Source organism: Lipotes vexillifer, unplaced genomic scaffold, assembly GCF_000442215.2.
Source record: "Lipotes vexillifer unplaced genomic scaffold, Lipotes_vexillifer_v1.1 scaffold104, whole genome shotgun sequence".
Lineage (NCBI taxonomy): Eukaryota > Metazoa > Chordata > Mammalia > Artiodactyla > Lipotidae > Lipotes > Lipotes vexillifer.
In genome coordinates, this window is record NW_006789458.1 from 3,015,434 (window position 1) to 3,030,644 (window position 15,211).

Here is a 15,211-nt window from a genome sequence, read left to right on the forward strand (position 1 = left end):
GGGAATGAAACCTTTATTTTTTCCCTAAATTGCTTCTCTCCCTGTCAGGGAGGCTGGGCTTTTTACCCCATCAAGCAGTTTGTTAGGATAATGAGGTGCTCCATGGGTGCCCGGGGGACGCCGTGCAAAAAGTGCTTGGAATGATTAATGGGAAAAATGCATCAGGAAATGAAAACGATGAGACAATTGTCTCATTCTTTTTTCAAAATGACCATGTGCCCAAACAGGTATAGAGGAGCCACTATCCTCTGAGTGATTTTTCCCACTCAGCCCACCAAACCCCACTGCAAAAGTCCTCATTTGTTCCACAAATAGTAAATGGGCATCCCCAGGAGCCAGTCATTGAGCTCAGGCTGGGGGACGGAGACACACCTGCACTGTCCCCTCCCAGGGCCTGTGAGGCTGCTCGCAGGGAAGGGTGGTGCACAAGCCACACGCCCTACAGTCACACAGGCATCCGGGATGCTTGTATAAGCATCATATAACATATAAATAAAGGAACATGGGTTTCAGGGCTTCTTCTCACACACACCAAGATAGCACCTCTGGGAGCAGGGCCCAGGAATCTGCATTTTAATGAGCTGTTTGGATAATTCAGTGAAGACACTAGGGTTTGAGAGCCTCTGAAAGTGTTGGGAGGCAGAAAGAACAGAGAATGATTCCAGAATGCATCGTTGTCCCTAGGCCCTGAACAAGGCATTGAAGTCTCTTCTAAGCCTCAGTTTCCACATCTGCATAGTGGGTACCATACCAGCCTAACTCAAAGGGACACTGGAAGTGTTAAATGAGGGCAGCTGCAAGGTGCATGGCAGGTTGTCTTGCATTTTACAGGCCACAGAAATATCAGGGATTTTCTTTTCCTCTCTCCTCCCCAAACTGGGGAAGGTCCTGGGAGAAGCACAGATTGGGCAGAGATCCTGTGGGACCAACAGCCATGAAACGATGTTCACTGCTCTCACCCAGCTCCTCCAATGTGTGCAGTCACCTCATCCTGTACCTGTGCGGCCAGACCTCAACCAGAACTCAGCTGTCTGGGCAGGTCCTTGAGGGGGGCCCTGGGTGGTGCCAGCCAAAGGTTGGGGCCATCGGGTCTCCAGACAGCTGGAGGGACTCACAGCACCAGTGGAGCTCCTGGCCTCCAAGAGCTGAGAGCGACTTCAGAACTTGGGTTGTGGAGAGTCTTCTATACAAGCTCTGAGCATGTGGCAGTTTCTTCTCCATTCTGGACCAGATCATTATCCTGTGGGGTTTGCCTTTTAACTCCCCATCTGCCTACCTGACAGCCCACTTAGATCTTAACATGGATCATCAACGCTTAGAAACCTCTTCCAGGGCTTTAAAAACCCAGTAATTGCCAAATGGATTGCAAAATTTTTGTAAAATGCATTTTAAAAAACCCCTAAAACCTCAAAATTCTCTCAGAAAAATGAGCAGGTCTTTTTTCCTTGCCTGAAGCAACAGAAATGATTTGACCATCCTATGCTATCTGATACTGGCCCATCTGGCTCATCTCTAAAGGGATCTTTCAGATTCAGATATTGCATTTGAAATTATTTTAATGTGAACATGACAAAAGAAGCTTGGTAGAGAAAGTGTTGGCTTTCAGTAGCAAATACTAGCATTCAAAGAGGAGACAGGAGCCCAGGCAAGCTCTCTACTCTCTAAAGCAAAGGCCTGCTCTTTGCGCCCAAGTGCGGCATTAGACCTGTTTCTGCCGTGGAATAAACTTGAACTGTGAGTTTAGTTTCCAGGGAGCCTTACTTGAGGTAAGTAAGGCTGCCATTTGACCCCGGCAGGTTATTTGGAGGGTGCTGCCTCCCGAGGGTTCCAGAGTCACCGGCCACACCCACTTCACACCCACCCTTCTCCCGGGGAGAGACTCCTCTGGCTTGTCTCTGGTTTCGGGATGGTTTAGCTAAAGGCTTCCATTTTTTTCCCAGCCTGGATGAATTAAGCATAATAATTTTGCACGCCAAACTCTAAAAGTCTCTATCCACTGGATTCTCAAAAGAGAATGGATATTTTCTGGCCTGGGCAGCTGCTCTGAAGCTGAGTCACATCCCTCCAATTTGTTCCTGTGCCTGAGCCCTGGGCCCTGAAGCAGATGACAAGCTCGGGTTGGCCAGTGGCCTCTGACAGGAAACATCTAGCCTGTTTAGGAGGCTTTATTGTTCTAAATTGTTTCTGCTTAACTTCTGAAACATGCACAGCAACATGCCTGGCCGAGGGGGCCGCTCAACGTCCTAACTGCCACTGTGACATTCTTTGGCCATAAGAATTCCCGTCTCCCCTGAAATGCTGCTGTCGTGTGGTGGCCAGCCTGGCGAGAGTCGGGCCGGCCTTGTGGCTGACCCAGTGGACGTGGCTCAGTTTGCTGATCGCCAAGTTCAAGGCTGCTCTTCTGACTTGTTCTTAGTTTAGGACTGATTAAAAACACTGGCTTTATGAATCTCCTGCTTCACTCCTGGGGAAAACACTTCTGGGAGACAGCTTTTGAAACATCATGAATTGCTATGTTAGTTCTTGTAGCGAAACAGAGACATGAAAACACTAACCCAGTCTTACTCCTCTGTTCTCTTCAGGGACGGGAGTGACTGTGGTTGTTGGGGGGTGGGGACTTGAGGGGTGGTGTCCAGGATACAGAACCTGGGCCCCAGGGGAGTCTTGGTAAGGCCTGACAGCTGGGAGCGGGGTCAGGGGTCTGTGACCCAGCGCCTGGGGCTCTAACATCTGGCCGGGATGGGTGGCGGCAGCTGGTGAGGAACTTAAGAGTCTTTTCTTGGGGAGAATGGCATCCGAGAGACGGGAAAGAATGGAAATTATCTGTCCGCTTGGAGGACTGTCATTTACATCAAGATTATTTTACTTGTACATTTATTTGGTGATGGATATGGTTTCAGCTGATTTGCATTTTCTGATAGCCTCTGTCCCAACAGGCTGTTTGATTCCGTCCTCAGTGTTCAGTCTGGGGAGGGATGCCCTTTTAGTCCCTTCAGATGCATCACTTTTACAGTTTAGAAAACAGCATCTGAAACCGACTTATTGGTGATTAATCAGTTGGCCCTATGACTTTGGAGCTTTTTTGGCAGTGAATTTACTTTCTGATTTGATTTAAACTTGTGCATGGATCCAGCAGACATACGTGATTATGTTCAAAATCATGGAGATTACCTCGTTACACCAAAGGATTCATGAAGAAAGCTGGAAACACGCACAAGAAACAAAGACACAGATGATGACGAAGGGAGGACAGGCCCGTTTGTGACCTGAAGGAAAGGTAGGGGGAGGCTTCAGAACTGTGCGCTCCAGTGAGGGCCGCGCAGCTCCTGCGGGCCCCTGCAGACTGAGCTGTAGGGTCGTCCAGCTGGGACTTGGAGGTGTCCACAGAGTCTGTGGTGGTCCTTCCTTGAGCCCTGAGGGCTTCACCCAGTTACGTCGGCGCTTCCACGAAGCTAGCTACCTGCGAGACAGATGGTGCTTGAATAGAACAGCAGATACACTGAATAAAATAAATTAAAAAGCCTCCTCCTGAACCAAGATTTTTTGGAAAGAATTCTAAATAGATGAAAACAAACAATTTGATTTCAACCAAATTGTTGTTTTTTTGTTTTTATCCTGATTTTCACCCGAATTGTCAGTCTCAAAAATAAACACTGATACATTCCCAGAAAATATTTTTCAAATAAAAACTGACTCTGTTAAAGTTTGCCCTGATTCTTTCAAAACTGTGTACAAGACACTGTCAACCGAAGTGACTTGCATATTTTTTTAAATAAACTTGAACATATGCAGCGAAAATGTCATTAACTCCCTGCTGCCTGAGGGTTGTTAAAGAATGACGTAAGACCCCTGGCGCGGCCTTTCTAACCTGGGGTCTGGCGACCCTCAGAGAAGCTTCCTCAAACTCAAACAGCATAGTTTAACTTTTTTTTCTTTTTTTAACTAAAGGCCCTGTGTGTAATTGATATTGAAAAGCGCATACAGCTTCATTTAAGCCAAACTTGCTCTTCGTTAACAGTTAGTTCACTTTGTCCAAGAGTGAATAATTTCAGAATAAGACTCATGGAAGGAAAATAAATTGAATTTTACATTGCTTTAGATACATTTGCTCCACTTATTGCTTCCCGAGTCAGACATTACATTTTGCAATATAAATTCACAATCAAGATTTTAAAGGGAGCTAAATATTTTAATCCAATTAGACAAGTGAACAAAACACTGAATATTACATGTAGTGTAGATAAGTGGTTCTTGCCTTTAAAAGACTGTAATTCCGTCACATTACAACCCCAAATGTCAATGTTGTCTTTATTTTTAACGCTTTCAAACATGAGGCAGCCAGAGGCTCCACTCTCTGCTGTTGGTGACACTGTCTGTCCTTTGGGAATTCTTAAAATCTATTTACCATGGAAACATGGTGCGTAAAAAACACAGACCCCTGCCCATGTGCAGGGGAAGTTCTCGTGACTCATGAGATTCAAGAACGCTGGAAGATGACACGCTGGGGATCCCGAGGGTTGTGGAAGGTACCCCCGTGCTGGAGTGTGCTCTGGGGAGCACCTGGCGCAGCAGTCCCGCCCCTGGGCGTGCGTGGCCTCCGCCTCTGACCGCTCCTGTCTGTGCACAGGGCTCCCTGCATCCCCCCACGTTGCAAGTCCCAAGTCCAGATCAAGCTGCTGTTTTCCAGGAAGCTACAGCGTCATTGTCCACACTTGCTTTCTGCGAGGAAGTCTGTCCTTCCTCTACCGTTGCGTTTTTCTGGCTTCTGTAGTTCTTCTCCAGTTTTGGAGCCCAGAGGCAGCAAAGCCAGGCCCCAGAGTCCAGGGAAAATGGAGCCTGAACTCTGCCTGCCACAGAGCTTTCATTGTCAGAGACCCAGCCAGGCAGCCGGGAGGGAAGAATAAATCGAGGATCTGTGGTGACCTTGCCGTGAACTCCTGCCTGTTTGGCAGCTGTGCTGGCCGGAGGGGTACACAGCTCAGCGAGAGCTCCGGTGACTGACTTGTGTGGGGCAGAGGCAGGCCTCTCCTGACCTGCAGTTCGCGACCTTGAGCCCCATGCTGGGTGGAGAACTGCCTTCTTACAGGTCAGTGGTCATGTCTGAGGCCACGTTCCCACAAAGTTCTGCAGGGGACTGGTGAGGACAAATTGGTGACCACCCATAGGTCACATGGCTGAGTTATTCCGGGTTGCCTGATATATTTGATTCCTACTTAATCCCAGAAATATCAAACGTGGTTGCGCTTTCACTAAGCTGGTTGGAATAGCATTAAAAAGAGCCTGGACTTTGAGGTCAAACTGCCTGGGTTCAAATCTCAGTTCTGGACCACTTCAGGTAAGTTCTTTGCTTCTGCATCGCTAAGTTTCTGGTTAAAAAAAAAAAAAAAAAAAGTAATAGAACCAGCTTCCTTTTAAAACGGAGCTCTCTGCATTACCAGGGCCCAGAAGAGATGCCCGTCCAGCAGGGTAGCACTGTGATTGCCGAAGGCTTGAAAGGGCCACTTGGAGAAATCATTTAGCATCCATTTTGCACAGATGGAAAAATCAGGCCCGGAGGAGTGGAGTGGCTAAAACTGGGAAATGAATGGGCAGGGAAATGAACTTCCAGAGAGACTGGTATTCATTCTCTGGGCCATGGGCTGCATGGAAGGGGGAGGGAGGCCCTTCTCTCCCAGGGCAGCAGCCTGGAGCTGGGCCCCAGCTGAGAAAGCCGCAGAGCAGTGGCCTGGATCCCAAAGTGGGGACACATGGAGGAGGGTACTGGGGGCTTCCCTGGAGCTCTGTCAGCTGAGACCAAGCTTTGAAATGCCCCAGATAGAGGTTGGGGGAGGGGTTCTACCTTCTTTCTTGAGTTAAAAATAGATGCTTTTCTGCCAGAGGCATGAGGAACAGGTCCATTTTTTTTTTTTTTAACCTGGCCACACAGAGACGGAAAACGTGCAAATGAGCAAGGGAAAAAGCAAGAAGGAGGGATATTCCATTGGGAGGGGCTGCTAAGAGGCCGGGTGGACATGCACAGAGAAGAGACACATGGTGGAAACACGGGGCAGGCTGAACCGTGAGCATCCGTATGCGTAGGGCCTAGCTGGTGCCGTGACGTCCCTGGGCTGCAGGCTTGGGAACGAAGCCGCAGAGAAGGTTCGGCTGGACCCCGCAGTGTGGCTGCTTGGGGAACAATTCAGGTCACCCAGAGAGACTCGTTTTTTCAACTTTGAATTTAAACTTCGGAAACAAATTAGACACACAAGTCAGGGTTTGTGGAGAGAAGGCTCTGTTAGGGTTTAAAACGAGAACAAAGAAAACGGGTCGCTGATAGCGGGCTTGCAGTTGGGGAGCATTTATATCATCTGCGGACAGCGCTGCAGAAGAGCAGCTGCCAGGGTGCTGTCAGCCCTCCTCAATCTGGAGGGCAGCCACCGACAACTGCAGATGTGGCCACACCACCCAGGGGGGGCCACAGCAAGGGGCCTTGGTGACAAGTGTGATGGTCCAGGGACGGGAACATGGTGGCTGAGGGCTCAAGCCACGGTTCACACTGGCTGTGTCCCATCGGCACACACACCCTCGTCTCCTTTACAGCCCGACCTCACGGTGTCCACAGCGGTGTGGGCAGTGAACCAGCTTTCTGGAAATAGGCATGGCTAACGTCCCTCAGAAGTGATGGCAGACGAGCCAGATTTTGGCAGTAACTAAAGATTCTGTCTCTCTGGACATGCTCCCTGCCTAAGGGGAAGAACCGAGAAACATTCTTTACTAAACATCCAGACATCCAAGGGTGACACTGAGAGCTATTTAGCAGGAAGACAGTGACATAACAGGGTACGTGATTCATTCAGTCCCATTTGCTGCATGCTCACGACGGGTCGGGTAGTGAACAGTAAGTACTGTGAGGAGGAATGCAGGGCTTTGCACCAAAACCAAATGAAAGAGAAAAACCGATGGAGCCCGGGAGAGAAATGTGGGCTGACCCCTGGACAAGTGCCAGCAGGGAATGGGCCAGGCGATGGGCAGTTCCTGGCGGGAACCGTGAAGACTCATGTGAGAACTGCCCGTTTCCTAGAGCTTGGTTTTTAAAAATTCCCACAATACATTTCCCTTCTACTTCAGGTCTTTACTGTTCTGTGTTGTGCATGTTACAGGTATGTGTCTTTTCTACCTCAAGTTCAGTTAATTTTTTTTTTTTTTGAAAACGTGCCTATTGCAGTTTATGCTTATTCTCGTATTCAAAGACGCCCTCGAATCTCTAAAGTTAGAAAGTAAGCCACAATTTCCAGAGCACCCGGTGGGCAGGCAGCCTGCCTGTCTGTGGGACGGGAGGGTCGTTCAAGCCAGTCATTCACTGGATTAGTTTAGTCAGGACCGGAAGGCAAATCAGCTCGTGGAGATCCTGTGTTTGATGGGCAAATGGAGCCGGCGGCAGCCTCTGAGGACAGGGGGCGCCCTTTCTGCAGTGGCAGGGCCCTGGGGCTCCCTGTCTTCCTTGTGATGCTCCAGGAGCCCCGTGGGTGCCACGAAAGAGGGTCCAGCCACTTCCCAAACCCCCAGAGAGATGCACACAGACACCACTCACTTCCTCACCACGTGCGGGGCCCCCCACTGTCTGAGAGCAGGGGCTGCACACGATACTCTAATTGCCCTGTGTCGAAACCCACAGAATTGCTCACTAAAAAGTCATGAGTGTCTCACATATGCTGGGAAATCTACTTGAAATGTAAACGTTTTCTCATTTTTTAAAAAAGAAGCTAACAGGCTAATTTTCATATTTTTCTTGTGCAAACTCTGATCTTGGAAACGCTGATCACTCGTTGTCCTGTCTTGGAAATCCTCCACAAGTAATCGTGGCTTAAGTTGGGTAGACAAGAGCCCTCTCTAATTCAGGAAATCTCTGTGGGGGAGTGCAGAGCCCACTTGTTTCTCTTGAAGATGATTCTCACCCAGCCAAACAGAGACCAGATGGGGCCCGTGTCCCTGCATTACATTCCAGTTCATCTCTTGAAGTGAAAACCGGGATTCGGTAGTTATCATCCTAGCCCTCTGTCTAGTCTCTACCATCCTGGTGACTTCACACTCCTGGAGGGCAAAGACCACGTCTGAGTCATCTTCCCACACAGGACACAGTAGGTACTCGAGAAATGTCCTGTGCAATGTAACTATTTCCAGTGGTTTCTGACACCACTTCCTGACGTGGGTTAAACTAATTTGAACAGCCACATCTGACATCCGCTAGGGCAGGCAGCAGTACTTTGCTAACTTGCGACTCCCTCAACCCAATTTTCATGAGCTAGTTTTGAAACATTTATTCCTGTTTAAAACTACGAGAGGACATACACTAAATTCCCTCTTCCAGCATGTGGTAGGTGGTTTCCATGTGAAAATGCCTTTATATACGTTAAAACACACTGTCTGCATCTAAACATTTGGAGGTGTTAGCTTGTTATCATTTTACCAGGAATTTCTTAGGGACACTTGGCCTATCCACATCCTGTTTTTTTGTCCAGTTTTACTCACTGTAATGTCTGAGCAATTTTCAGTAAACAGATTCTGGCACGAAGCAGCACCTCCTTTCTCCTGTCCACGGGGTAAGAGATGGCTCTTTAGCTGTGTCCTGTCATCAGACCACCCTTATTTAAGAGACATGCAGAGGTCTGGAATATAGCGTGTCTTCAGACTTAAAGCATTAAAAGAGTTCACCTTATATTCCTACAAACTTTTCATACAGTTGGTTACGTACAATTTCTATATTTTTTGCATAAGAACTTTCTACAAAAACTTAGAAAGAGGTAACTAAACCAGTGAGAAGACAAATCACATTGAAGAACATGATCTATTTAAACTTACTTTTTATTATCATTTTTTCCAGTTACCCAGCATGCCACAATCTGATTGCTGACCTGGATGAAACAGTGAAATAAGTGATTTACAAAGAGATATTTACATTCATCTGATTTATACGTAATATGCCACAACGCACCGCGACCTTCCCAGTGGACCCCACCTTAGACTGCGGCGGGCTGCGTCGTCACCGCCACATTCGTTGCCAAGCGGTCCCTGCAGGATGGATGGGCTGAAGCTGAAGTCTGACACTAGATGAGGAGACCTCCTGGTGTATGTTTTCAGAAAAGGCTCGAAGTTAGTATGTTTTTATATCTGCTCATTTGTATGCTTTGTTACACATGTGAATTTCAATAAATGAATTTTCTGAAGACTTGAAATGTTTCCTTTTTATCTTGTAGTGATGAAAAAAAAAAAACACACCAAAAGAAGGCACATATTTTAACTAGGCTAAAGGGTATTAAGGACCAAATCTTTTTTCCTGCCATTCATGTTTCTTTCCCTCTTGGAGAGATCTATATATATTATCCTTCAACTTTATTTGCTTTTAATCAACATCCCATAAGACTCCATTATTTATCATCCTGCTAATTTGTGCACAGTCAGAAGACACCAGGAAGCACTAGGCATTATCCTCTCCACTCTGTTAACAACAAAAACAGACAAAAAGCATCTTTGGCTTGGTGGTGTCATGTTTCTTCTTCAATATGCAGTAATTGAGAGGAGGCTAAAAATGTACTCAGTGAAATTACAAAATTTACTTCTATCAAACATCTGTACACAGATCATCATTTTAGTTTAACATAGTATTTCTACTATTCACAATGAAGCCCTCAAGTGTTTTAAAGTAATAAAAATGGGCGCTGAAAGTGTTGTGTTGTCCTTGAGGATGACAATGGAACACTAAGGGCAAGGCTGCAGTCGGGACAAGTCCCTGACCTCAGGCTGTTCTCCCTGGCACGGATCTGTCATCATCATCACATCACATCACATCCTCTTCATGGCCTCTCAGAAGGATGTGGATTAGGGCTCTGGAGGCGGTGGGATGATACACCCGCTAAGACCACTGAGTGTCTCGAGCATGGACAAGGTTCAAGCCTGAAAGAATAGAACTTCTATTCAGATTCAGAAGTTTTTTTTGATTTCATCAAGTGTGCTAGACATAAAGGTTGTCACATAAGATACATTAATTGTCCCTAATTCTGTTTCAGGAACAGGAAATAAATTACACAATATTCTAAAAATAGCACCTTTAAAGAATTATAGAGGTCACTTTATGTCAGCCTCCTGGATCTGTCCACCCCAGTGGTTTTGAGAGAAGAGCACATGTAAGAATGCCCTCCAGTTTGGCTGTGTGACATACACATAACATGCTTGACCAACTTTGGTCCCAAAGCCGTTCCTCTACCTGGCTTAGTCACAGGAGCAAAGCCAAGTTTCTCCAATAGTATTTAGGTTTATGAGGTAAAATCAGAAAAATGACCCTAGGTAAATCAGACTGTAGTCCAACCATCCTACCCATCTATTACCCACGTTTCAGTTGGTTAATTGGCCATGACATTTTAAAAATATACTCTAAGAAAGGAAGTATGCAGCGCAACACATTATCAGGAAGACGTTACTGATGAGCTACATTCCTTAAGAATTCTGGGTCCAAACCACCTGGTGGGAGGACTACTAGGGGCTTAACAAATCTCAAAAAGTACCTATTCTATCTCCAGCTTCACAGATCTCTCCTAAACCCATTGTTGGGAAGTCAGCATCCCCCCTTTGGAAGCAGCCCTTCATCAAAGTTTGTACAGTTGCATTACTGCCATTTTATTGAAGTAATAAAATAAATCCTGTGTGTGTTTTGAGCTACAAGAAATGTACATACTTTCCTGTCACACTTTATATAGAATGGGTTAATACCAGGTGACACTATTCATCTTTTTTTTAGAAAAGAATAATATTTAATTTTCTGAGATTACGGAACCACATCCAACAACAATAAACAGAGAAGTAGCAGATTGACATAGTGCTTTATTTAAGCTGTGTCTGTACGAAGGAAAATAATGTGCATCCCTATCATATACGTGTAAAAATACTAAGGATGTACAGTGTACAAAAACAGTTTCTTGTAGTTATTTCACATCCTTGTGGGTCATATACTTAAGGAAATAAACAGTTTTAGTATGACCAACAGTAATAGTAATACAGTTTCTTGGGTTCATAGTTGCGTCTGCTTGAAATCCTTAACCAGATGACTAGATCTTGCGCGGATCTAATGAAAGAACTAGCAAGGTCAAGAAATGTCACAAACTATAAAGCTACAGGGAGGTAATTCAATTACCAATTTAGAGGTTTTCTTCTTATTTAAATAAATACTTTACATTTCATGCTTGCCTGTAATGCAGTACCAGGAGCAAGATAAGGGAGTTCTACTGCAGACACAGTACAGACAGTAGCAGCAAAGTGTGTACGCTGAGGTGTAATAGAAAGACCCTGCAGTTAGTAAGGGAGGCCCTTACTTTGTACTCTAAGAGAAGCAAGTGGCCCTTGCAAGAACAGTCAGCTTTAAGAAGCTGGAAATCAGGTATGGGAAATGGAAAACACTGGAATAATGCTATGTAGTTAGTGTGGAAAGCAAAGCTGTGAGCAGCCCTGCCGAAGACCCAAGCAGAGACGGCCAATTTCCTCCAAGATGGCTGCATCATGGCAAGAGGCAGACTTCAAGGAAGTTGGTACAGGAAGGAGTCTGCAAAGCCTGAACTTCTGCTATTCTGACAGAGTGACTCCAGGGCCAGGCCTTTCCGTCCACCAGAATCCGAAACTTCAGCTATGGGCAGACATGAGGGAAGTTTTAGAATCTCCTTCTACACACATTTCTGTTTTTCTATTGTTTTTCCATGCCAGCTGACTGAGATCAGGGAGTGAAAGTAAGGGATTCTTAAAATCAAAGCCAACAACACACCCTGTGTGACGCTAACAGAATCTCGGAGGGGATCCGGGACTAAGCCCCGGGCACCAGCTGGGGACGGAGAGCCAGCTGTGCAGAGTGGCCAGCCTGAGGCACAGTCAACGATGTCATTAATCCTTAGGAAGTGTCCTTGGCCAAGGTCATGGAAATCACCTTAAGATTTGGGGAGGGGGAAAAAAACCCCAAAACTATCTGTGTGCTTAGTGTATGGTGTACTTTCCCTCTGAAGAAATGAATGCTCTGAACACCAGCCAGTCTCAGCTTTCCTCTCTTCCTCTCACCTGTTTCTTTTTTATATAATGGATGCAAGACAACTTACAGGACATACCTTCTAGTCTACTTTCTTGTCAAAGTGAAACAGTCAACATAATTCCAAGTGAAAAAAAGAAGTTGAGCTATATGTGTAAGTAAGAATGAACTACCATTTTACTGTAACTTCCTACTCAGTACTAAGGATGAACTTCACTCAGGTAGAAATATGAAAAATTAGGATAAAATCTATGTCTGAATATGTCTTAGCTGCCTTAGTAAAATGCCCTTTAACCCCCTGTCAGTCCCAGTGGTCCACCCACTGCCAGCAGTGGTTTCATATCTGTAAACCCACACTTCCAGCGTCAAGAGGCTAAGACATCTGCATATGAATATGATTCATCCTACTTAGAAAGTCACTTGCTCTTTCATACAACGCAATCATAACACTACGTCATGCTGTAGTCTTCCATTTGGGAGCTGTCAGATAGTTTAACTAAAATACATCTCCACGATGGCTCCACGGAGTCAGGAGCCCCCTGGACTTCATAGGCTGCTTTGGAAAATGTCAGCTCCTAGCACCAAAGGGTTTAATCTGAAGATCATCATTAATGAAAGAGAAAGATGAGGTTTGCATACATGTCCCCTTTCAGTGAGAAGTGTCGGAATTTGAGGACATGAGTATATACAGAAAAAGAAAAGTTGGAGGTGTTCTTTTTTGTTTTGTTTTTTCCCTGATGGCTTAATTCAGTGATAAATGTACCATGATCAGAATAAACACACCAGGTCCTTATCCTTTACTGCCCACTTCGTAAATACTTGAGATGTGTTCATTTTGCCAAGTAAAGTTCATTTCTTATCATCCAGGTCTCAATTTTCTTCATTACATTATGTTGCCAGGCCATCATAATATTTCAATTCTCAAAAGAGCAAATATAACATCCATTTGTTTCAACCCCTTGGCATGGATAGTTGGGGATTTCTCATTTTTAGCACCAAGGGGTTAAATGACAGCATCTCTTCTCCTAAAGCCAAATTCTAATCTATATGTACAATTTCAGAGCCTCATCAAATTTTTTTTTTTACATAGGAGAAAAAGTGCATGACTCTCATCGGCGTGTACATTCCTTGCACATGGGTCAAAAGAAACTGCAGTAAGTCTGTTTTATGTTAAGTTGGAGCTGCATTTGCTAACATGACATACAATTCTCATCACTAAAAAATAAATACTACTGCAACATAAACAAAATCATAAAAGGACATTCAAAGTTTTAACATCCGAGAAAAAGCTAATTCACGTAGAACTGAAAGTAAAAAATTAAAACAAATAAGGCAAACACCTGTTTACCTTGGTGTACAAATTTTGGTGAAAAGCAGGATCATTACACCTGTCTACATTCTTCAGCCATCAGAGGTGATAATATCAAGAAGGGAAAAAGGTTTCCAAGAACAGGGGAAATAAAACGCTCTCTGGTGCAAATCATATCATAGACCCTTTAAGTGACCTACTCTGCTGTGCATATGCTTCCTTCCTTGGTAGAACAATGTTCCTTTGCCAACAACTGCCTGTGAAATCTGGACATCCACATGTAATACCAGGCTTCCTCTGCAGTATCGAATAAGAATTTAAATCTATAAATGTATATATCTATCTTAATAGTTGTTCATTCCTTCTCTCAAATGCTTCCTAATGAATTCCAGTCGGATCTTACTGATACATACCTATTTTACGCACTGATCTGATATGCTTTACTAAAACTTTGCATATGCACATCACCACGCTTCCACAATTGCTTGTTCTGAATTATAAACTAAATCTTCTTAGTCTAATTAGTTTTTGATTTATCATCTAGAAAGTTAAATAATATACCTAGAATCATTTAGCCTTCACTGTTAGGGAAAAACAAAAATTAAAAGAGCAAAAGATGACAGTTGGTGCACAAATGAACAATGGTGGGCTCATGACTTCCAAAGATTGTAAAATTACCTCTTAAAGTTGCTATAATAGTAAGACAGTAGCAGCAACAGCATGAGACCTTAGACTGAGATACAATTTCATGCAAAAACAAAAGTCGAGTATGTCTGCATATATGTGTGTTCTCATGTGGGTGAAAGGCGGCGAGGGGTGAAGACCTTGGACTGGTCTGGGATGTCTGAAGGTGCTCCTGCCTTTGTAAGAGCTAGGACTGCTGTGATGTCCAGGAATCATTTTCAGTAATAAATCTAAGATGACAGTGAAGTAGCAGAAGAGACTTATTCTCGTCCGCTTGCAGAGTAGGAAAACTGAGGGAAGTGCGGCCGCCTCTCACTGTCCGTGCAGTCCATACCGTCCTCATCATCTGTGGGCAGGAAACAGCTATTTTAATTTTACATTGATTTTTTTGCAACATAATCTCTGGTCTATATAGTTCTAACCCCTAACATAATAAAGATTAACGGAGGCAATAGCTCCCAGAAACTTGTGTTTATCAATAAAACACAGGATGGATACACTTATTTCAAAAACTTTCTCACTTTCAAACACATGACCTATGAAGAAATAATACTATCCAATCATCTCCTTCAAGACGCTAACATCTCAAGGCTCAAACTGTGAAAAACTATTGAAGAAGACAAGATTTTTAAAAATAAAAAGGAACAAATGATCTTCAATAACTTTACTTTCATGAAAACATGCATGTCAAAGTTACAAAGTCAAAGAATCCTAAGGTACCCAAAGTATCTGCCTAGAATCCAGTATCAATCTGTCTTCAGGTGCTTGTATTTCTTCTTCATGGTGCTTTAGGTGTGATTGCAAAATAAAGCTTATTAGGATTCCATTTCATTTGAGCCCTTGATTTACATGTTTAAGATTTTACATTCTTTATTCTACATCTAATATCTGCCTTAACTTACTGTTCTTAATTTTCCTATGATAAAACTTTAGGGCTTCCCTGGTGGCGCAGTGGTTGAGAGTCCGCTTGCCGATGCAGGGGACACGGGTTCGTGCCCCGGTCCGGGAAGATCCCACATGCCGCGGAGCGGCTGGGCCCGTGAGCCATGGCCGCTGAGCCTGCGCGTCTGGAGCCTGTGCTCCGCAACGGGAGAGGCCACAACAGTGAGAGGCCCGCATACCGCAAAAACAAACAAACAAACAAACAAAAAACTTTAAAGTAGAATAAAGAGATCAAG

General features: G+C 44.7%; 2 protein-coding genes across 5 annotated transcripts in view; one reads left to right on the forward strand and one right to left on the reverse strand.

The window, feature by feature from the left end:
- The window catches only part of SDCCAG8 (SHH signaling and ciliogenesis regulator SDCCAG8), a 265,480-nt gene extending 256,275 nt beyond the window's left edge, over positions 1-9,205 (forward strand). The window contains 1 exon segment of the mRNA XM_007462638.1: positions 8,861-9,205. Within this exon segment, the coding sequence (XP_007462700.1) occupies positions 8,861-8,890 (30 nt within the window). The 3' untranslated portion in view covers positions 8,891-9,205.
- AKT3 (AKT serine/threonine kinase 3) overlaps positions 1-15,211 on the reverse strand; it is a 391,132-nt gene that overhangs the window by 1,688 nt on the left and 374,233 nt on the right. Inside the window, exon 13 of one of the 4 annotated variants that reach the window (XM_007462635.1) lies at positions 8,839-8,891. In XM_007462635.1, coding sequence (XP_007462697.1) covers positions 8,848-8,891 — 44 coding nt within the window. In that variant the 3' untranslated portion in view covers positions 8,839-8,847. Of the gene's footprint in view, positions 1-8,820; positions 8,892-12,931; positions 14,380-15,211 lie in introns of those variants that run through there. The other 3 variants (XM_007462636.1, XM_007462634.1, XM_007462637.1) reach the window with 3 other exon arrangements.